General features: G+C 38.7%; 2 protein-coding genes across 6 annotated transcripts in view; one reads left to right on the forward strand and one right to left on the reverse strand.

The window, feature by feature from the left end:
• Positions 1–3,780, forward strand: part of GEFmeso (Guanine nucleotide exchange factor in mesoderm) — a 486,781-nt gene extending 483,001 nt beyond the window's left edge. For all 4 annotated transcript variants that reach the window (XM_083112043.1, XM_083112042.1, XM_083112044.1 and 1 more), the window contains one exon: positions 485–3,780. In XM_083112043.1, coding sequence (XP_082968169.1) covers positions 485–3,277 — 2,793 coding nt within the window. In that variant the 3' untranslated portion in view covers positions 3,278–3,780. The remainder of the gene's footprint in view (positions 1–484) is intronic.
• Positions 3,781–12,737: 8,957 nt separating this feature from the next.
• The window catches only part of LOC145978583 (uncharacterized), a 57,146-nt gene continuing 44,590 nt past the window's right edge, over positions 12,738–25,293 (reverse strand). For both annotated transcript variants that reach the window (XM_083111289.1, XM_083111287.1), the window contains exon 10: positions 12,738–17,725. The gene's annotated coding sequence lies outside the window, so the exon portion shown is untranslated. The remainder of the gene's footprint in view (positions 17,726–25,293) is intronic.

Consider the following 25,293-nt stretch of genomic DNA (forward strand, 5'->3'; position numbering starts at 1 on the left):
GATAGAGATACTTTTCTTTGAGCCTAAGCGTTTTTTTACTTTCTTTTTTTTTCTTTTCATTATTTCCCATGTAATTCAGTGTCCAGTGTTTGTATTACTGCATGAAATGTCTCTTAGTAAGATGTTAAGATACTGCTTATTTACCTACAGTAGTTACTGTAATTATTCTTTATCCTCTGTGGTTGAACAAAAAATATCTTTGTGGGGATTATAAGAAGAGCAAGGTTATAAAAAATTCATTTTTCTTCTATTCATCTCGACTCAGTCTGAACCTGATAAGGTTGATTTAAAAGTATTATTTGTAAGATGGAGAATAACAACAAATGTGTCCATATAATAAAGCTTAATTTGAAGTTATGAGTTGAGAGAGAGAGAGTAGTGTTGTTCTGTTCACCAAAGAATTAGCTTAAAAAGACAAATGAAAATAGATATCTGATAATGTAACTAAGCATTGCTTTAAATGTTCCTCGCTCTTTTTTCACAGGAACGCTTCATTGCATGGCGAAGAAAATCAGAACCAAACTGCTACACATCGACAACGAACCTTCCTCTGAAGCTGTCTTTATCCCCTGGAATTCCAGAGAAGTCCATAGCAGCACCTACTCCCTGTGATTCCACAATAGAAAATTCCATTCAGGAGGATGACGATGGAGGTGACTATGTAAGTGTTGTTGAAGAGAAAGTGCAAGAACTGAAACCAAGTGAAACTCACAATAAGTGCAATGCAGAACTGATCAATGGCGAACAGTCTGGTGCTAGAAAAGAAACATTAGAAGAAATTGTCGGGCAACTTGTGATGCAAAATAGGGAATTCCAGCGAATATTGAAGAAACAAAGGCACGTTACCCTTCGACGAGCCCTGGCTCAAGTTAATCAACGATACGAAGAAACCACGGACACCGAGAACGAGGACAGTATTTATGAAACTTTAATCATCCCCAAATCATATCCAACATACCGTGGTCATCGCCAGGCTCACATGAGAGCATTACAAAATGAACAGAAAGCGTTTGTAGAAAACCCAGACTCGATGGAAGATTACGTAACTCTAACTTACAATACAAGCAAAGAGAATATATGCCAAAATAAGTTGAATGAATTAAGTGCCACAAATCCTGTAAGTGCTGTGAGGGAGAGTGATAAGTTTTTTCAGGATCATATATTTGTTACTGCAAATGGTGAAACTTGTGTTACAACACCTACAATTACAACAAGCTGTGCAAAACTAAATAGCATTCAAATGTCTAGTACCAGTGGTGATAAAAGTGTGCCAAATTTTAAAAGTTACTTAGGTTATAGTGATACGCATGTGCCTGTGAAAGCCTCATCGTCATCTAGTGGCGTCGGAATGGGACCATTTGGAAATTATGATAATTTGCAGCATATATGGGACAGTGTAAACAAGTCCCAAGCAAGGAAGCCAGCTTTTGAACTTTCGGAAACAACGACGACAATAAACACAGTGTGCAAAACATTAAGCTTGCGACGCACACAGTCCTTCTCATGTGGGGAAAATGAGGGGGATACAACTCCAACAATTACAAAGCAAGCACCAATTACTAGCACAGTAATTTTGTCCCTGCCTTCCGAAACCAACATTCCCACTCTTCCTGCTGTGTGGTTGAAGCAACAAGGTGAACATCTTGCGACCCCAAACAAGAAATCTGGATCTCTTCCCCGCAGTTTCCAAATGACTCAAGAAATTCCTGTTCCAAATGGTTATGTGATAGAGGAAACTCAAGATGGATCTTACAGACCTCGATACAGAGATGGAAAATCATGCGACAGACCTTTTACGATTGCATCTGACAAACCAGGACCAGCCGAAATCAACTTTGAAGATATCGAGCAATATATTCAAGAATCCACATCTCACAGACACCCGTACAGATTCCCAATAAACCCTGATGACACGGAGGACAGCACGACCGAGTACACAGGAACTCCAAACGTAAGCATGGATAATATCAATGTTCATCCGGAATACAAAATCTATCGCCCCAGCGTTTCTAGAGCTTCATTGAAGCATGTGATTGCTAGTGTCAGTAACAAATTGGCAGGCTTCAAGGTATCTGCCGGGACGAGCACGGAGACAATTGGATCGTACTCTAACATGAACTCTGACACAGAGACTGAAAAAGATCAACTTCGTGTAGAAAGGAGAACTAGTCGCTTAGTTTACGCCTTGGCTAGGCAATACAGCAAAACTCTGAAACAACGTATAAGGAATATCATGGGTGACGAGAAGGAATCTGACTGTGAAACCTCAACATCAACTTATGCATCTTTACCCATCTACAAGCAAGGGAGCTCGAGTCTTGGTGCTCGTATAGCTCAATGCTCCGAGTCATCTGAGTACGCTAATCCAAAGCAACTCTACGCTACCGTAGAACCAAAGCATGCCCGTAATTTCGAAGTAAGACCAGACTCTGTGTTGTCAGTTTCATCTAATTTTACATCTTCTAGTGATGGTGACAAGACATCTGGTTTCGGAGGCAGCATTGACACAACAGCTGCAGTGGATGACATTGTTGAATCCCCTGTTACAAGAAAATGCAGAAAACTTAAACCAGACGATGCTAAAGTTGATGATAACATAAATGAAAGTGATGGGTCTGGAGACAGCTTTTATGAAAGGTCATTCGAAGCGATTGAGTCAATTTTAGAGCATGAAATGTTCCGAGACAGTGCCATATTTAGTGACCATGATGAGACTGAAAGTTTTAGTGCTGTGAATCAATACATTATCCCCCCAAATTCAATTTCAAGAACTAATTGTACCTCTCCAAGAATGTCCTACAGTCCAAAACTAAAACCCCGCAGAACTGTGAAAATTCCACCTCCAGTGCCAGCTAAACCAAATCCTTCACAAAGATTAAATGCAGTTAAGGGAAATTCCATAATGCAGAAGTTAAAAACACTTGAAGAAAGCTCCAAATACCAGAAAGATGATCAGCAGGGTGCGGCTTTTCAAGGAATGAAGTCAATACAAGAAAGAAGACGAGAGCTTGAGCTATGGAGATCTGGAAGCCGTGAAGATGAATGTGAAACAAGTTCACAGCACTCCACGTCAACTGTAATTGAAGTGTGTTTAGGAAAGAGCAATAACTATTCACCCACAAGTCCCAACTGTAGCGAGTCTAGCACGAATGAAAATAGTGAACAGACTTCAGAAAATGAGGGTTGTGCAATCCCAGCGTCAGGCACTCCAAGGGGATGGGTAAGACATGTTATTGGGAAGTTGCAAGGTGACAATAATGTACAAAAGAATGGCTGACTAAAAATTAAATAGATTACTTCTATTCAGCTCTAAGCTAGTCACTTAAATGATTTTTCATGTCCCATCATTACTGCCAATCCTGTATAGGTATTTTAAAGTTGAATAGAGTTATATATATATCAAAACACTGTTTATAGAATAAATAACTTATTTACAATTATCAAGTAGAATATTAAATGTGTATATATATAAATGCTTGATATTTGCTTTTGTTAATATCACTGCAACAAATATAACTTGTGATTTTATCTTACAACTCTGTTATAAAAAGAATATCTTGTAGATACATTGTTAAATAAGCATGGGTTTTTAAATTTGTAAGATTCCATAGTTATCTATGAGAAACTTACCCTACCACCTAAGGTAAGTTTTTATAGTAAAAATAATTTACAGCTCATGTTAAATTGTTCTGTATGTAGTGAATACTTTTAAGCAAAGCATGTCACTTTTTGTACTTTAAGTATTTGTACATTGAAACTAATAAAAAGTTATTGCAAATATTCCCATGTAGTTGTGAAATACGTCATATGTATCCTTGGACCCTCAACAAAGATGGTATTATAATGTAAATTTCATTTGCCATTTGAGCTAAATCTTGGACTGACATTACAGGAAAAGCATTGTTAAATAATACACCACCTTGAACAGACATCCATACAGCTACATAAAAATAACAATTACATGTATACCTATATTAATGTTTCACTGTTACTCAGGGGATCCTGATGGCTACCAACCTCTGTGGCAGAGTGGTTAGCACAGTATGCTATAATGGTGGGGATCCTGAGTTCGAATTCCAGCCTGTGCATGGGTGGTGTTTGGATGATTGATTTGTTGTTTCAAGTCCACTTTATGCACAGGAAGGCTAATCGGAACTGGACCTACAGTTTAAAGTGAGATCCGAACCACTGTGTCATGTGCCTCCACCAGATATTGAACCCAGGACCCCTTGATTACAAGGTGACAACGTTACCACTATGCCATCGGTGAGGTCCGGTGTGTTGTTTGGGAGTGTCCCTTCACGAGTTTCATCAGATCACTCTCATCCTGACACAAAAGTGGGAAAAACTGGGACAAATCAAAATCCTGATGGCTTTTTTCAAGACTATGTTATTTTTAAGTGTCAATTTTGGCAAGTCACTGTCACTATTCAGAGAAGAATGATGATTGACATTCTATTTTCACTAATGTAACATTAATTTTCATGGAAGAAGCAGGTTATGTGATTAATCGCTATATGGGATGGGTGTGTTTCCTACATGTCACAGCAGGAGGATATTGAAGTGTTTGTCCATGGTCTTATATATCTAGGTAAGTCCGACACTGCTGAAAAGATTGCACCGTTGTTAGCAATGGCAGGATGAAAATTAAATGCTGATTTTTGCAATTTCAACAAGAAATGTGAGGCCCACATGATTTTCTATATCTTATTACAGTATAATCTAGTAATAATTAAATGAAGATACTGATGAATCAGATAACTAGGTTATATATATGAGCTTGTATTCACGAAGTAACAAAATTCATTTATGTGAGTGAAGGTAATTAAATAACAGCATAAGGAATTTACAATAGTGCTTACAAAAATTGATTGTGTGTTGATTGAAATTAAAATTTTAGGTGTGTCAGCACTTGAGCTATTTCCACCCGTCCCCCACATTCTCTAAATGTGCTTTCATGGCATGGTGATATGCACGGGGAACGTTACCTTTAAAAAGTAACCCTATAGTGCTACAGCCCAATATTGGGCCCTGGCTTACCTACCGACTGCTGACCTCCCTCCCACGTGGACCACCAGGGGGGCGTGGAGATCTGCAGCCAGACTAGGGGGATGGGTGGTCGGCCCGACCAACCCCCACCCATTGTAGGACTTCGCGACCAGATTACGCTCACTCACTCGGAGCTCCCCAATTTCCTCACGATGGTGGGTTGCCACCGGCCGAAAATTCCCGGGATCGAACCCATGCCATCCTGCAGCCGACGTCCAAAGCAAGGTGCCTTAGACCGCACGGCCACGGAGGAGGACTAAACTTTACCTTTACCTTACATTATATTTGGACCAACCGCTTTCCATAACTAAAATCACAATGTGTGTCTGAGGTCTCAAATCTCTTTTCCTAGTTAAAGCTTAGCTGAACCTTTGACTAATGCCAGCGAATCCATTTTTGAACTTTCCTCTCCTATTGAAAATTTGGATGCCTTGGCATCAGCCAAATACCCAACCAAGCCATTCAGCATATTTAAGGGCAAAACACAGGACAATGCACAACCCTACAGAGATAACATTGGCTTGCAAGACTGTAGTTACTGGGGTATGCTACATGCAGGGGTGGTGCCAGGGGAAAGATACTCCGCAATTATTTTCCTATAAAGATCAGCGGCCCGTGTCATTATTTCTTCAGAATTGTTGTTAAGAATTGTTTCTTCTTGTGTTTCAAGTAGCTTGTTTGTGTTTTTCGATAAATGTATATAGCTCAATGTCAGTGATTGTATGTTTTCCTTTGCACTGTTGGTAGGTCCAGGTGTCCTTTATTATTTTGTGGATTCTGAGAATAACATCCACTAAATGAAATACTAAAAACAAATACATTGCATTATGTGCCAGACATTAATGTGTGAAACTTCATTTCTAGAAAAATAATGATTCACGTTATGTTTTTGTAAAATTTCTTCAACCTATTCAGTTAAGTGGAGCTGTTCAAGTGAACCACCCCAAGCAAGTGATCATCTAGCCGCAGTTAAAAAAGGGGACTTTCTTAATTGTACTCTTTATCAGAAAAGTTTTTCAGTTTCACTGTACAGTTGTCAAAGTATTTAGAGCTCTCATCACAATTTAGCCTGTGCTCTTTCTTGGCCAAGAGACAGAAATGCTTCAGACACTTCATAAATTTCAAATGAAGAGTTCAGTGAAATATTTCATACTGCTTCTGAAAAGTGTCAACAGACATTCAATTCTAAAATTATGGTTCCAAGAATAACAAGCACAATAATAATGAGATAACTATTATCATATTATTATAGAGGGGGACATGCCATTGGCCTTGGAGGATGGGCACTCCTGGATGGACTCCCCCCCCCTAAATTTTCTTTCTGGATACGCCCCTAATGGGAACATAAGTAGGCTGTGTATTATGTAAAATGAATGTATATGAAAAGAGGGGTAACAAAGCAATGGAACATTTTCAGAAAAGTGAAGCAGTCCAAAAACATTTCAGGTACGGTTATTAAAGTTAATTATTATAAGTGTTTTGCAGGAACATCGTAACTTCAAACTGAAGGATTTTTTTTCAGAGAGAGTGAACAACGCTCTTAGGGGGGGGGGATATATCTCGACTTCTTTCCATGGAAAAATGCCTTGCTTTGCTTGCCTCTCCACGAAAAAAGAATCCTCCAGTCATCTATGTCATCAGCCTACCTTGAACAAACTGCTCTTTTCAAATTTCCAGCTGATGATGATGTGCTAGAATCAGGCAAAAATGAAGGAAGTCACTAGTTTCTTCAGTTTCATTAGCATATTATCATAGATGCCTACTAAAAGTTGATTGATATTTGATTTAGGTACTAAGAAATGCATGCGTATTTCATCTTTTCTTCATTTTCAACGTTGCACCCCTAAATTTAATTCCGCAGAAACTCAGCACCCCTAGATGATTAATCCTGGCGTCGCCGCTGGCTACATGGAAGTATCACCCACTACACTCCTGTCTGTGTGTTATTTTTCAACATACCCGGTCCACCTGCCCACAAGATTGCAGATGCCAAGTCCAGAGTGTATGATGGATGTTTCAACACTTCAAATTTCAGAGCACGTAGTGAACAACTATTTTCCTTAGCTCAATTTCAACTATAAGTATCAGGAACATATAACAGCCATGAAGGATACCTTCAGCATTCACAAATGGGATCTAGTGACTTCCTAGTGAACTAGATACTACAAACCCAAGACATTTCGTCATTTTTCCATGCAATTTCAACTTAAGGCATCAGGATCACATGACATGGGAGCTGCTCCTTCTAGACTCATTCACGAGCAGATATTGCCATAAATACATCATAGAATATTGGAGGAAGGAAAAGAGATTTCTTGTAATAAAACCCTATAGCGCTACAGCCCAATATTGGGCCAAGGCTTACCTACCGACTGCTGGCCTCCCTCCCACGTGGCCACCAAGGAGGCGTGGAGATCTGCAGCCAGACTAGGGGCACGGGGCACGGGTGGTCGGCCCGACCGACCTCCAGCCATTGTAGGACTTCGTGAACGGATTACACTAACTCACTCGGAGCTCCCCAATTTAATTCCAGTTGGCAAAGAGTAAACTATATTGAATCATGATCCATGCAAATTGTGTGTTTCACATAGGAAAATTTGGGTTCGGTACCCTGGGGAGCCACTTTAAAGTGTAGGTCCAATCCTGATTAGCATATCTGTGGATAAATTGGACATCAAAAAAATTCAGACAAGCTAGCTAATAATAGAAAAAATTGAAATCGCCTGAAAAACAAAGTGTAATACGAAGCTTGGAGCACATAGTCCTCCCCATCATAGCCACCAGACGGCATTAGTGTAGTAAAGGTAAGCTCTACCGCGGTTATCTGCTCCTGATACCAACAGACAAAATTGCTGCTTTTGAACGAACTTCTAAATAAAACAACCATTTTTTCACTCGATTTCGACCATAACCGTGGAGAAAATCTTCAGCATTGATCTCAATACATTAATGCCAAATCGCGGCTTCCTAGTGAACTACGTGCTACAAACTGCAGACATTTGCTTATTTTTAATGATATTTCGACCTTTTGTATAACAGGAGCACATAACTGTCTAGGAGTATGCTCTTCATCAGCACCACGAGATCATCCACTTCAGACATCTTTTCCCCAAAATCTTCAATTTCACAGCAGTCTGGAAAGTGTAATAAGAAAATTATCTAAGTACTTGAAAAAGTTTCAAACGTTACAGAAAAGCGATCCTTGGACCGCCCGAATGCCAATAATTCAAGCAAAACACTACACCACTCTGGGATTAACTTCAAGCTTCGCTTCCTGCTCGAGGCATTTGCGAGGTGAACTGGATCTTGTGCAGAGATCTGCACAAAGTCTTTCAACTGCAATATTTTCAGTTAGTCAATTCGCAGACATGTCTAGCAATGAAGACTACCTGAATGTTTGACGGCTGTGGCCGTTTCACAAGGAATGGGACATTGCTACTTGAGGAACACTGTAGGTGCCTTGGGGCGAATGACTCCTCCGGCTCCACGTTCTAATCTTTCGAAAGGACAGAGCAGATAATCTGCTATTTCCTCTGCCCTCGAGTTGGTTCCTATACACTGAGATGGGAATAGAGATCTGCTTCTATGCATGAAGAACAATAGTATGTAACTAGAGTACACAATACGCGTACACGATGCAATCTACGTAATCAACATGGTGACAAGCTTGGACGTCACAACTGATGCTGTGCAAGCGAAATCAAATTATCCAACACCTGCTGCAAGATACAGAATTCCAAATATCGAACCCCCACAGGAACGAAAACATTTTTAAAAGACTTGCAGTCATCTTAAAGCTGTCCAACTCTATTACTACAACATGCTGACTACTGTCATCCTCAAGTAGCAAAGGAAAACAACTTGAAAGTAAAATATAGCGTAGCGCAATGGTTAGCACACGTGCTACATCTTCCAGAGGTCCAAGGATCGTATCCACGAACCGGCGATAAGTTTTTCAAGAACCTTCAATCATCATTAAAATTCGAGTGGTTCAATCAGCAGACTATTGTGATCGACAAGTCCTTCGGAGAAGCCAGCCAAACTGTAACAGAAGTACGGCAGCAATCTAGAAAACGAAATAAAAAGTTGATAATGCGGTGAAAAAATTTATTGCCGCTGCAACTGGGATCGATCCTTGGACCTCTGGAACATGGAGCAAGTGCCCAACCACTGCACCACGATCTCGTTATTTTCCGTTTTCAGCCGTCAGCCTGGAAATTAAAATAAAAGAATAGCGGCGTGTCTTTGAAAATTATTTCTACTCCCGGCTGGGATCGATCCTTGGACCTTTAGATTACTGACCACCTGCTCTTACCACTGCGCAACAAGATCATTCACTTCAAAAATCACTTCCACAGAAGCTTTAATTTCTCACCAGTCTGGAAAGTGGAATGCGTCATTCAGGCAAACGTTACACCACTCTGGTATTAACTTCAAGCTTTGATTCCTGCTCGAGGCATTTGCCCTTTGTCCAGCGAGGTGAACTGGATCTTGTGCACAGACCTGTTCCACCCTATGGGTGTGAGGTTTGATGGGGGAAAGGTTTTTCTACCTGGAATATTTTCAGTTAGTCAATTCATAGATATGTCTAGCGATGAAGAATACCTTAATGTTTGATGGCTATGGCCGTTTGGCAAGAAATGGAACATTGCTACTTGAGGAATACTGTAGGTGCCCCAACTGCTCCGTATCCACGTTGAAATCTTTCGAAAGGACATAACAGAAAATCTGCTATTTCCTCTGCACTCGAGTTGGTTCCCATACATTAATATGGGAATAGCGAACTGCTTCTACGCATGAAGAACAACAGTATGCAAGTAGAGTATGTAATATGCATACACGATGCAATCTATGTAAAGAACATGGTGACGAGCCTGGACTTCACAACTGGTACTGTACAAGTGAAATCAAATTATTCAACACCTGCTCCATGATACAGAATTCCAAATATCGGACCCCCGCAGGAACGAAAACATTTTTAAAAGACTTGCAGTCATCTTAAAGCTGTCCAACTCTATTACTACCACATACTGACTACTGTGATCCTCAAGTAGCAAGGGAAAACAACTTGAAAGTAAAATATAGTGTAGCACAGTTGTTACCGCACGTGCTCCATATTCCAGAGATCAAAGGATCGAATCCACAAAGCAGCAAGAACTTTCTCAAGAACCTTCAATCATTATAAAAATTACACTGGTTCAATCAGCAGACTACTGTGATCGACAAGTCCTCGGAGAAGCCAGCCAATCTCTAACATAGGTACGGCAGCAATCTATAAGGGTTGCCCAAATGAAACTAAGATTTTTGTCGTAATGTCGTAGCTAAACTGTGCAGAGCTTTGTGTTGGCACTGGTAGGTGGCGTTGTACGTATGTAAGAAGAAGGCAGAAGGTGTTAGTGGAGCTGAAATTTATCGTCGTATAAAGAATGTGTATGGGAATGCGAGTGTGTATCGCAGCACAGTGTACAGATGGTACGGTGAATTTCGTGACGGACGTGTGCACACTGGGGACATGCCTAGACCTGGTCAAGCACACTTATCCATCACCGAGAAATCAATTGCAGCCGTAGACAACTTTGTAAGGGAAAATCGCCGAATTACCACCTGAGAGATTGCAGAAACATTGTCAGTTGGGATACCACAGGTGTGCCGTGATCTGCTGCGGCGTTTCCACTGGGAAGTCCTCGGCCATCCTCCCTACAGCCCCGATCTCTCGCCCTACGACTACCACATCTTTGGGTCACTAAAAAGACATCAGAAGGGCCACCGGTTCGCCAACGATGCTGAGGTCAGGGACGCTGTTGAAGATTGATTCCGCAATCAACCACGGACATTCTTTGCTCAGGGTATCCATACACTTGTGACGTGCTGGGACACTTGCTTGAACAGACAAGGTGACTATGTGTAGGGGATATATCACCATGAATCAATTTTACTTCCTGTATGTTCATGTATTCCAACCGATAAATCATTACAGAGAAAAACAAGAATCTTTCATTTGGGCAAACCTTATAGAAATCGAAATAAGAAGTTGATAATGCGGTGAAAAAATGTATTGCCCCTGCAGCAGGGATCGATCTTTGGACATCTGGAACATGGAGCAAGTGCGCAACCACTGCACCACGATCTCCTTTTTTTCAGCTGTCAGTTATTTTTCTTTTTTTTCAAGTACAGGCATTACCTTTTCCAGAGATAATGAATGAAGCGTTTCAGTACCTGTTTGTAAATTGTACAAGTAATAGCGACGTTTGCCTTTTTCTTCTTTATAGCGATTATTTTACTGTATTATCGTTTCCGTTGCTCAAAGCCTGTAAAGAAACATCTTGAAGTAAGGAACATTATAATGCTGAATGACTTAGATAGCGCATTTCATTCCATACGGGATCATATTTATGACGAGGATTGCTTAGAAATAGAACAAAATACCTTATGGGATGTACAGTTTGTTATGGAAAAAACTGGACAGCACCTTGCTCCTCACACCTATGCAAATGGGGGACAAATCAATGACATAGTTGGTGAAAATGATACTGAACCTTCCCTAATACCGAATATTGTCCATTTCATGAATCAGAAAAAAAGAGATTGCTTTTGTTCACACGACATGCATGATGACATGTAGATGCATAAATGAACGTGGCATAAATTCTGTGTATTTCTTTTATAACGTAATTGGTAATCAGGTGACACATAAATAGAGTCCACGCCTTGCGGGTTCGCACAACAAACCTTTCAACTGCACGGATGATCGTTTCCTACGTCATGAGATGCGACCGAGTCCTTGGCACACGCATGATGCATATGCATCATTCATTTCTGCCCAGTGTGTGGCGGTGCGACAGAGCCGCAATTCTTGCATTTTTTTTCTTCCATCACCCTTCCTTCCTTTCCCCCTCCCCGGTTTTCAATGTAGCTCTTTACATTCATGATGGGTCGTGATTTTGGTTACGTTGACATTTTTTTCCTCCCATTCCATCAGTTTTCTGTTAACTCCGAAAAATTCCGATTGATGCAATTCTGCTTTCCTGCGAAGACATGTAGCCTTTTAAATGTCCTGCTGATGCACACATTTGACTCACACAAGATTAGGATGCGATCCTTGCACAATCTACACATGGTAACTATTCTTGTTCGAAGGAATTGACCTTGTAGGAACAAGGTTCTCTAGTTATTTTAACCTTACTCTGCACCAACTGTAACTTTGCGACGACTGCATTGTTTACGCAGGCAGTAAGTTGAAACAATGTAACCTCTTGACTAAACTGTAAATTTGCCTACCATGATCTCAGTTTCACGTACATTCATACTCACAGTATAGTTAGGACGGACCTTCATGTCGTGGTGTAAAGCACAGGGGAACAGTTACTTTATACGTAATCAGACTTTGGACCAGTAGAATTCTACATACACAGTTTGTTTTCTAAGGTTATTAACATTAATTAATGAAGTCAACAAATTCATGACAGTATTCTTCAGTGTGCTGTCAATATCCAATATGACCAACAGGCAAACAAATATAACATGGAGCACATTGAGAATCTAAATAATAACTTCATTTCCTTAATACAAAAATTGTGAACTGAACGAACCATATATTATTTATAAAAAATAGTAGATCCATAAAATTGTCAGGCATTTTAATGGTAAGTATGTAGATGAAGATACACGAGGTACAAAATTTCTTCAATATATATTTATTTCTGTAGCTGCATTCAAGACAAATACTATTAAAAAAATATAAAGCACAGGCTACATAACAAACTTTTCCCTCCTACTAGGAAATGTCACATGATTCACGTACACAGAGCAGCACATTATAAATTAACTGATTTCAATCATTTGCACCTATATCCTAAGGTAATTACAGCACAAATAGTCATCATGTAGTACTAATACTACTCTATCTTGCTACAACATCATTCCATTCTCACTCTTTATTAATAAAATATAATAAATAAGACAATCAATTTTTTGTACAAATTTTAAGCAGAAAGGTACTGGTTTCTACAACCATGCAGATTGTATTGTTATTAATGACACCTAAATATAAGAAAATGGAAACTATGTACAATGGTTGCGACATTCAAATGAAGTATTTACATTATAAATGTTAATTAAATATTGTTCCACTATAGGTGTACCCATTTAGTCTTCCTGAGTCATAAACAAACAGCAAGTATTTCAGTTATTTCATTTCAGGAAGAACACGCATGTTAAACTACTTTGTATGCCTAACTATTCTTGATAAGTATATCAAAATATATATTTATTATGTATAATTATATGCATCCCAGTACATGTCACATGCAAATGAGCTAATGAATATTTGTTTATAGCTATATTTTCCTCATTTTGTATGATCCCTGGAACTAGTTACAGAACACCTGTCTCAGTGGTGACACATGCTGTATTTGTAGATGAAACCATAGTTGGTTGTTAACATCAAACAGAACTAAATAAACGCTCTCTTATTCTTGCATTTAGCGATTTCATAATTATCTTTTGTGAAAAAGTAAAGAGCTATAAATTACATTTATACATATATATGCATGAGAAAGTAACTATAGCACAAGGAACCTCTACGTAGTTACTTCTACAGTCATAAAGTAATTTACTTTAACACAAATAACAGTGATTAGAGTTTGTTATTTTGGTGCAACAATATAAAAGTCAAGATTAAAATAAACCTCTATATCAGTGAAGTAAGACTTGAAGCTTTCCTGGCGACAAATGATGAATAGATTCTCTCGGGCTATTGACCAGGTGAGTTGTGGAAAATATTCCAAGCTTTCGAGAGCAAACGACACTCTCATCTTCAGGGTAGAAGTGAAGATGCGAGTGACATTAGCTCTTGAAAGCTTGCAATATTTTCCACAACTCACCAGTCGATAGCCCGGGAGAATCTATTCATCTCTATACTGGTGGTTCCCAAAGTGTGCACCACGGTGCCACGAAATGTTCCAATATTGTCACTGAAATTCAATCACTGATATGATTGTTCCAAATATGTGCTTATTTAGTACTTTTTATAATGAAATGGTTAGGCAAGCAACCTAACCACATTAACTGAGTGTTGCAAGTGTTGGATAGGCCTACATTCTGACTTGAGCACAGCGGAAAAATCTTGAGACTCTAAAGGCACAGTAAAACAAAAAAACTTTGGGAACCCTTGCTCTATACTATCAAATAGGTACATGGTAGATTTCATCCTTCTTCTGTACACAAAAGAATGAGTTTTGTTTTTGAACTGAGCAAATATCTCAATATAAATTAAGTATTAAATAAATCAAACACAACTAGTGTTTTGAGAATAACAAAAAAAAAAAAAAAGGCCACATGTCCAACTTTCTTTTTAGCTGCAATGTAATACAAGAAAAAAAAAGTCATCTCAGTTTCTGTCATTCAAAGTTTACAAATATAAATTTAAACAAAGTAATTTCATCTAAAAACTTACTTTCTAATTCCACCTCCATCCCCAACACCAAAATTTTCATTTTTGTTTCAAAAGGTCCTTATAGTATACACAGACAAAAACTACCTCATTCATGTATCAAAATCAAGAAATGCAACCACATTTAAATACAGCAATTTATATTTGTCAATAGTAGGAGTTGCACATTAAAATTCTATGCAAAGTATTTCATTATCCAAAAATAAAAATGAACATTAATGCTAATGCATAACACACAAACATATATTTTATAAATGCAAAGGTGATACTACTCATAATGTACTCACAATCTTTTAATATAATGCAATATGTCACTGCTAACTTTAGAGTGAAACACAGATTTTACCTTCCTATACTTCAATCTTACATTTGCCGTACCTCCTTTACCTTCTTGATCGTGAGGCTTGGGTGTTGTGACAGCACCAGAAAAAAACAATAGGGAGACAGAGATATGTGACAATATTTTCTGGGTGGGCGAGTTGATTTTGGTACACATCTAGTCGGTAGAGCATCTCACTGCCACGCAGGAGACTAAACAGAATTCTTCTGGTCTTGTGCCTGCATGAAGCTGTCCTGTGACTGGAGCATGGTGCTGATCACATCACCTCCAAAATTGTCCAAGATTGAGAATGTGTGGGACCCTACCTCCACATCTCCCCCATATGTGCCTTCATGGTATGGTGCAATGTGCATGGGAACTTTTACTTTTTTAAATACCATGCTGGGGAGACTGGTAAATTGAGGGAGGTGGAAGGGGCTCCTATGGCAGCATCACTGTTCTTGTAATTACTAAAAAGTGTTCAGTGTTTCAGCCCCCATTTTATTGCATGCTCATGGGCACATTAGGACAAGGATGGAAGCAGAGCTGCCTCCTTCCCCGAAATGTCTGAAACAATATTTATTTTTCCCTCCTCCTTTCTTTGAGGTCTAAAATTAAGCATTTACTCCTGGATAAAAAAAAAAACTTCAATGTGACAAGTAAAAAGAAAAAGTCACACATCTTCCCCCTTTACGAACTCATTAATCTGCCACTGATTTTCACTGGAGGTCTTGATTTCTTTTCTCTTAAGGAATTCACGATATTACTTCTTTCCTGTTGTTAAATTCATTTCATTCCCCCCAAAAATTGGTTGTCAAGTTGTTTCTTACCCACACTCGAGTTTCACCCACCCTCAAGTTTTCTATTTATAGGCCCCTGAAAAAAAGTAAAATCGGGGTTCCACTGTGCGTGAATTTAGGTCTTGTAGAAAAGTAATGTTGTTTTGGTGTGTATGTATGTCTGTGTATTGTACATTATAAAGTACAAATCTAATATATTTCTACCAAAAAAAAGTGTAAACTTGTGGAAATCTTAGTAAAGAAGCTCTTTACATTTAGTGGGTTCTTTGACTACAAGGAAGAAACACTGGTATTTCATAATCCATTTCCTTCTCAAAGATGCAGAAAGAATTTGCAACTTATGAAAATATCATTAACTTTACATAAAAACTCTGAATAATTTTTATACACAGTGAGGTTAAATCAAGACAAATACAAATAAGTGTTGAAAAATCTATAGAAAGCTGCCCAACAGTATCTGATGCAATTTGGAATATTACACAGAGCAAGCCTACAAGAAATAGACAGATTAAACACTTTATAAATTGAAATATGGCTGCTGGATAGGTAGAAAAGGCTACCGGAGTGCTTGAATTTGCAAAAACAAATTCTGTTACTGTCGTACAGCGTCGTTTTAGAACACAGTATGGAAACAACCACCACATATGGCAGTCCATCTACGACTGGAGCAAGTAATTTGAGGAAACTGTTGTCTGTGAAAGGGAAAAAGTCCTGGGAGAGGAGAACAGGATATATGTCGTGTTACAAAAGGGTAACACATAGAACATTTGTAACTTAGCCATGTAAACTTCAGGACATACTCTTCCAACCATGTAAATATTTCAGTCATGTTATTAAAACTCTAGTTTTTGTAAAACTTTGAAACTGTCTATTTTTTTAGGTTCACCCTGTACTTTTACAAAACTGAAATAATAAATTAAATGCATTTCAATTTTTCTGATGAAGCAGTTTTGTGTGTATACAATACACGAAATGTTCAAAAAAAAAAAATTGCAAACTCAATTGCATCAAGTTATAAAATAAGTATTTGCCACTGGTACTCATGTATTGTTCTCCAGCATTGGTGCCATATTTTTTTTATAGGTATTGCCTGTTATTTTCATACAAAGCCTGAAGCTTTAAACTGGTATCACGAATAAATATATTTAATACCATATATGAACATAGTGATGTGCTACCATTACATTATTTCATTAGAGATTGAACTTGTAGATCAGAACAACAAACTAACAACAAATAAAGTTTCAAACAATAAAAGAACTTTGATGATGAAACATTGCACATTTTCATTTTTACTCCTTATAGCTAGAAGCATATTTCATTTCAAAATTTCATCTAAAACATGTACAAGAAACTGTCTCACGAGAATGCAACTTGCACTGACAAGTATTCATACAAACCTGTACATAAAGTAGCAAACAATCTGCAAAGGAATTGCTACAAAATTGAAGCATTTGTTCAATGTGCTGATCAAGTCATGTGATACTCTCTTTATATTATATAAACATGATTTAGTGGAAATAATAATCCTAAAATTTTGTTCTAAATTCTACGATATAAATAATTTGTAAAAAAAATTCATTGTGCAAGACACAATTTTTATGAAAAACCAGGTTCAGAAAGTTTTCAACACACCTCCTGATACAACAAAAATTCATATAAAAAAACAAAATTTCTACTATCTTTACGTAATAGAGAGTTGTTTTTAAAACTATTAGGAACTATTTCTTGAAAGCACAAGTCGAGTTATTTTTCTTTTACAAATATTTCCATATAAATATACAATATTCGGTTTCCTGAAACTATTACCAGTAATTTCCTTGAGATGATATAGCAGAAGCATGCATCCATTTCTAAGCAAAGGACACCTGAGAATTTTATTGTAATGTTGCAAAGCTGTCGTAATACACAATTTCATATTTCAATTCTTCATGTTAGGGGAACAAGAGTTCTGTCTGTTCTAAAGTAAACTTCTAGTGGATACATTTGTAGAAATCTCAGCTCAGCATTGATTTATGTATCACAGCAGGAATACAGAACTGATGGCAATTTCTGGTTTCTGACCTTTCACTGTTACAGGTTGGTGTAATGAATGTCCACAAGGTACTGAAAAAAGAAGATATCCTTCATAAATGCCTGTTTTCTACCCATCTGAAGCTAAGTTAATGAAGCCCACCCCCCCAAAAAAAGGGTAGAAACTTTTTACTTTCCACTTAGGGTACTATTTCATATCCTTGATGGACTATTACACATTTTCCCGACGAAAAACCAAAACTTTCATGACCAGGTCATTAGGCCAATTTATGTATTTAAACACAACTCAAAAATTGCAACAAGAAAGTGGATAAATGCCAATAACCACTTACTGTAGTACATTTCTACTTCAAATGATGACGCCTTTTCCTAGAGTATTTAATAAGCAATTTATACTGTACCTACTAGTAATAATAGATATACCGAACTGAAGTATAGTTTGTCCACAACGAATTAAAAATTTCTTGTTTGTTCTCTTTCTTATCCTCTGTTCACAAACCTATTTCTAGTGCACTGCTACAAAAATGTTGATATTTCCAGAAACAGTAAATTTACCTGACTTTTCCAGAATTTCCAGACTGGAAGACGACCTGACTATATGTCAAATCACAAACCCTGACACCTTCTGTAAACAAAACCACCTGCATGCAGAAAGCATTGCAAACTCATAGAAGTAAAATAATCCACACGAAAATCCAGCGTTGTTACAGGATTCATTACGTAAGGTAAAACAATGGCCAATTTGTAGTATGGGATACGCTGCCGCAAATGACGTCTCACTTTAAACCCAATGCTCTTTCTTTTTTTACTTATTTATTCACCTTTATGGTTAACTCTTTGCACCAGTAATCATTTCCCATAAATTTGGCTTCTTTCTTTGAATATATTTTCCTTGCATTTTTTAGACAAAATGATATAACATGGTAATGTATATTTCTAAGGATGATATAGATAGGAGTGTATTTGAAATTTGTTTGTACATTTTATGTAAATTGTATCTTATGTAAATAAAATATATAATGGGCATAAACAGCCATATGCATTGCTGTAAGTCCAATAAATATATTGATGATGATCAAAACAAGACAAAAAGTTCGTAAATTTATTGCGGTTGGAAACTTTGACAAGCATCCTAATAACGATTTTTGTTCCGCCAAATATAGTGCACTTCGTAAAATAACTTGGTGACATGGCAAGGCAAGATAAGTGTGAACATTTTGTAGTAATATAACTTTCAATGAGCTTAGAGATTTGTGTACATCATGTGAACAGCAAGGAAGTAGTGCAACTTAGTAATATTGCCTGACTTAGCCTTAGAAAAATAACATGCCGAGTTCTATGCGTGAGGGAAAGTCTCCGTGTTCTCCGAGCTTGTTTTCAAAACACCAGCAAGGACAGCCTTTGCAAAGGGGTGAGAAACAGATTCTACTCAATATTTATGTAACGTTATGTCAGTAGTATCCTGAGAAACCTGTAAATGAAGTGGTTAAGTTGGTATCCCAGTGCAGTGGTGTGTCAATGTCTGCAGTTTTAATGGTTATGAAAGAGAGAATGACCGGGAGAGTAACAATGTATGCGGCTGCATATTCGTCTGATGTTTTGAGAACGGGTTCTCACATTCAGAGGCTCTTATATAAAATGAATAGGTGCGGCAAACTATGAGTGTAACAGCAGATGATTGCGGTCATGGATCAGCTGACGCGGAGTGATACATCGAATCAGTGAGACCGTTTGTTTACAGAAGGTCTCAGGGATGGTGATTTAGACCTTAGATATATGTACATTACAGTTTCTTCGGTTACAACGCAGACCACGTGAGCACATGAATTGAGCTTCATACAATAACTAATTAATGATGGAAAGTTTGAATGTTGCAATCTGCAATGCTCTTCCACTGAGCTTCGAAGTCTACCTGTGGTTCATCCTCACATTAAACTACTTAGATCTCTGTGTACGCTACCTCAAGATCCAAGTATTTTACCAGTACTTTATTCAAATAACCAATTCTTTTTGCAAAATGCTTTGTCACAAAACTAGCATTACCGGCCATACCCAGAAAACCTATCCTAAGTGTTACCCAACTCCCGAGAGCACTATAAAAGGAGTACAGAATCTGCTTCAGGAGGAGAATGGAAGCATACCACCAGGAGCCGGCAACTACTATCTGCATCATAAATATTGAGCCATCTATTTAGGGACTTGTAAAATTGTACTCCATGGGAGGACTCATTGGAAAGCTTCAATTGTCTACTTTTTAATAAGTGTTATCTGAAAATTAGTCTTTACTTTATTTTATTATTATAATAAAAATTTCAGTGAAAAGTGTAGTTTCTTTTCCAATCTTCAAGTGAGATTTTGTGTAGTTGAAGCTTGATTATTTTTGCACTTATGTGGAGAAAATCAAATGCAGATCTTTACTAGATACTTCAAAAATGGATATTTTATGGAAATGTGCAAACTGGAAATGCATAATTGCAAATTCTATGAAATTACAAAAAACTTTTGATACAAAACATTTGATCAAAATCCAGAAGTTTGGTGTGTGTACCTCAAATATGGCCCAAGATATTAATCATTATTTCGCACTCCTAATATGGCAAACAGGTGCATGACATATGGCAGGGCAGCCAATTTCAGACTTCGTGGGTTACAGGAGACTTGCACAGCATTACTGCTTCGCTGCAGGAATCATGGAAGTGTATTCCATTGAGCCGATCCAAAGTATTGTCTCAGCATAAAATAATGAATAAAATATTTCTCATATTGCAAATGGAAGCAATATTCCGGGTGTACTGCAGTTTTTGTTGCATTTTTCTAGCTTTTATCTATACAGGGTGCTCGGAAATTTCCCTTACAAACTCCTAGGGCTAGTTTGATCCCCGGCCGGTTCAAATCCGGGAACTTTTCTAACGATGGAAGCGGCCCCGGCACCCACCCAGCGTCGAATAACATGGGTACCTGGGGGAAACCCTGGGGGGTAAAGGTGGTCAGGGGCTGATCACATCACCCCTACTCACGACCGGATCAAGAAAGTGTGGGGCATTACCCCCACACCCCCTATACGCCTTCATGGCATGGTGCTATGCACAGGGGAGCACTTTACTTTTTTTACTTTACGATATATCTTTTGGCTCAGACTATAATTTCTTTTGCACCACTATGATATTACCCTCTTGCCATTTTCATGCAGTCTAATAATCACTTCACAGAACCACCTCCACTTATACTGTGCATACAAACACACGTGTGAACTTGTGAGAGTTCAGGCAATAATTCATGGCAAAAACGTTAACACAGAAGTGACAAAAGAAAATTACAGCAACAGCAACTCTACAATGCTTTACTTTGTGCAACACTTTGTTTTAGCTCAATTAATGTATCAAAGCTGTTTGGACGTGGAGTTTAAAGGGAAAGTTGAGATGCTTGACAATAAAGCTCACTTACTCCGCATGGGTTCTTAGCAATGATGTGAATTACGCAGGGCCAAGAAAAACAATTCTCTCTGTTGTTTTCAATTCTCACAGTGTGCAAGAATGAGATATGAAAATTTGATTTTTATTCCACGGCCATCATTTTGATGTGCATTGCAAGACTATTCGGCTGACCATTACCGAGATTGCAACATCATAATTAAACATTGACTGTGGCTGTTCCACAGATGATAGCACCATTATATATGGCTGATATATTTCCACATAAACAAGCTCCAATAAAAAAATTAAAAAAAATTGCGACAGGTTTACAAGAACCTATACACAATTGAATTCGACTTATATAAAAAAACACACACACACATTTTTTTCTGAATAGAGAAGAGACAGAGTTAAAACCACTTTGTCTTGCATTTGTCTAAAAGGAGATGCTTTTGGCTTTCCAATGAGGTATATTTGACTTTTTCCCTTCCATAGGGTACAATCTTACAAGCACGTAAACAGAGAGATCAATATTTTCATCACGGATAGTAGGTCAGGATATCCATGTCTAGTTGCAGGAGCGTGATTGCTGCTGGCCGCAGAGAATTCATTAGAGGGTGGTCATGTCCAAAGGAAAGGCACCTCAGGCCAGTCAGCAGTGCACATCCCTTCACCCCTAACGTGTCTCCTCTAATTGAACTAATTGGATCGCTCCTGCTTGCTAACTGAATAAACATAGTCAGCTTCGAAATTGTGTTATGTAATGTAGTGCTCCATCTCTGTCTCGCTGAGCATGTCATCGGGACCTACCCTCCAAGAGGGTGAAATCTGATGCGGCTTTTCTGAACGCCCCAATTTGAGTTTCCAGGGAACTGTCTTGGGAAGAAACCTTAGACCATAATGCTAGAAATGGATTGATAAAAATTTTACCAATAACTATCCAAACAACCAATTTATTTTACAAAATTCTTTAAGAAACTAGGAATTAAAAATTTAGCAATACTGTCTTCAAAGAGCTAATTCAGTTTACAAAATGCTTTGTCTGAATACTAGTCCCACACCATGACCGTGTGGTCTAAGGCATCATGATTTGGGCTCCAATGTGTGCAGGTTCGAGTCTCCTGGGGGAAGCATAACAACTTTTCTCTTGAGATTTCGGCCGGTTACTAAAGATTACGTCTTATATTATAAACCACGTTGTTTATTCCCCTCAACATGAATAACCAATTTAGTAAAATGCTTTGTTACGAAACTAAGGATGGGCTCATGCAAAATTTACTAATATATTCTTGAAAGAGCTCATTCAGATTACAAAATACTTTGTTTAGATAATACAGATGAAATGATGAAAATTTCATCAATACTTTCTTCAAAGAGCTGATTCAGTGTAGATACTAAGGATGGACTGATGAACATTTTACTAATGCATTATTCAAATTGCTTATTCAGTTTACAAAATGTTGTATTTAGAAATGAACAGTCTAAGGAAAATTTTACCAATACCAATAAAGTAACAATATGCAGTTTACCAACAACACTTCTGACATAAAATAGCAAGCATTTAGTGAAGAACCAGAATGATGCCTTTGGCTCTGTAATTTCATTTTGATGTTTTGCCATAGAAACAGCAACTTCACATTAGAAATTTATTTCACAAAATCAGAGAGCATGAATTCAATTTTTATGACTATAAAAGCAACAATAAAATGACAGAATGATACACTCAATCACAAATACAAGGGTCGTTCAAGGTTGACCGGGATTTTCGCACGTAAAAAATCAATGAATAGCCGGATCATGATGAAACGTGCGGGTGACGTAATGTATTCCTACGCGAGTAACTAGCGCCCGGCATGACATATTTCGCGCATGCACAGCAGTTGCAGCGAACATGGCGGCAAGCAGTGTGTCTGTGGCCGTGGAGCAGCGGTGTGTAATCAAATTTCTCGTGAAGGAGAAAGTGAAACCAGCTGAGATTTTCAGACAATTGCAAGCACAGTATGGTGAACAAACGATGTCGCGGACAAGAGTGTACGAATGGTGTGAGCAGTTTCGCGAAGGACGGGAGCTGGTGACAAATGAAGCGCATGGACACATTCGCCCGACTGCAGTCACACCAGTGAATATCGCACGTGTTGAGCAAATGATTCTTGAGAACCGGCGAGTAACAGTGCGGGATATTGCTGCCGAGGTGAATATCAGTGTCGGGAGTGTTGAGACAATCATTCACGACCACTTACGCTTCCGCAAAATCTGTGCAAGGTGGGTTCCCCGCCAGCTGACATTCGATCAGAAGTGGACACGCAGGACGGTCTGTGAACAGCTTCTGAATCGGTTTCGAGCAGAAGGTGATGAATTGTTGCAATCCATCATCACGTGTGATGAAACATGGTTGCACAATTCAACCCCAGAGACCAAAAGAAGCAGCATTAAGTGGCGGCATAAAGGTTCCCCACCCCCCAAGAAAAGCAAAACGCAGCCCTCCGCTGGAAAGATCATGGCAAGTGTCTTCTGGGACATGAAGGGCGTTATCCATGTGGATTTTCTGGACAAAGGGAGAACGATTAATGCCCAGTATTACTCCACATTGTTGAGTGGTGCTGTACGAAAGTCCATTCGCAAGAAAAGACCTGGGATGTTGTCTGGAAATGTCATTCTTCTCCATGACAATGCCTGCCCTCACACGGCCAATGTGACAACAACAACTCTGGCCGACATGCGCTGGGTAGTTCTGCCCCATCCCCTATACAGTCTGGATTTAGCCCCCAGTGATTATAATTTGTTTGCACCCCTTAAAGACCATCTGGGAGGGAAGAAATTCAAGACAGACGAAGCACTGCGGAGCGATGTCCTCCAGTGGCTACGACAACAACCAAGTTCATTCTACGCCAAAGGAATTCAGGAGCTGCCAGAACGACAGCAACGGTGCCTCGGCGCGCACGGAGAATACTTTGAAAAACTGACAAAGTTTGGTGTTTCTTCTGCTACCTATTTCCTATGCAGAAATAAAAGTCCCGGTCAACCTTGAACGACCCTTGTATTTAGAGAAATATAAAATCTGTAAAATTATAAGAATTTTGGGAATATAAGCTGAAACTGATACAAGTTCTAACAGCTCTACCGTATTCCATAAACAAATAAAAAGCAAAAATAAGTTCATAATTGGGAGAAGAGATAAATACGGAGAAACTAGTACTCATGTCATGCTTTGGGCCATTGCGACATTCCCAAGACACACAAATCAGGAATCTCCATGCGCCTTATAATTGCTGGCTTCAATCACCCTACATGTGAACTTAGAGAACTGGCTAAAAAACAAAATATCCCAGTTCAACCACAAACTAACATATGTGTTCCGCAATAGTGCCGATGCTAAAAATCTAGTAACGTCAATTGTACAAGCTGACAGTGCAAAATTAGCTAGCACTGACATAGTAGACATGCACAATTCAATCCCCATAGACCTAGCTCTGCGTTCAGTTGAAAGATGGTTGACAAACAGAATCCCTGCACTAGAGGTACATGAAACAATCAGGCTGCTGGAAGTTTGTTTAAAACACAACTATTTTCAGTTTGAGGATAACTTCAACAAATAGTCCGAAGGCCTTGCCATGGGCAATCCGCTATCAGCTCCTTTAGCCAACATAGTCATGCACTTGACTGAAAAAGAGATACTCCACACTCCAGAACTCCAATACATCTGATATGGAAGGTACGCGGACGAGACAATAGTCACATACAAAAAGGCAAAAGAGCTCAACCTTCTACTGAAAAAATTAAATAGCATCCACTCCAAGCTCAACTTCACCGTAGAACAAGAGAAACATGACAAGATAAACTTCCTGGACATCACCATCAGCCGCACACTTAACAAATTCATAACCACTGTCTACAGAAAACCTGATGCAGGCAACCAGTACATACAGGCTCTTTCCAGCCATCCCCCCAAACAAAAAGCTAATGTGTGGTTGAACTTTTATCAAAGAGCCTTCTCCTACTGTTGCAGAGAAGATGATCTATGAGAAGAGAGAGCCACCATCACTGAAATAGCCCTGGAACATGGCTACACAGAAGCACAACTTTTCACTTGGTGCAGTAAAGCAGAAATACAGCCCTACCCAGCCACAATCAACCTCCAATGGCAAATATAAGTGATTTGCCTTCCCCTACCATCCCACCACCTCCAACTGCATATCCAAAGCCCTTCTCCTCTATGACATCAAAGTA

The sequence above is a fragment of the Lepisma saccharinum genome, chromosome 25 (assembly GCF_977018435.1).
Source record: "Lepisma saccharinum chromosome 25, izLepSacc3.1, whole genome shotgun sequence".
In the NCBI taxonomy this organism is placed as follows: Eukaryota; Metazoa; Arthropoda; class Insecta; order Zygentoma; family Lepismatidae; genus Lepisma; species Lepisma saccharinum.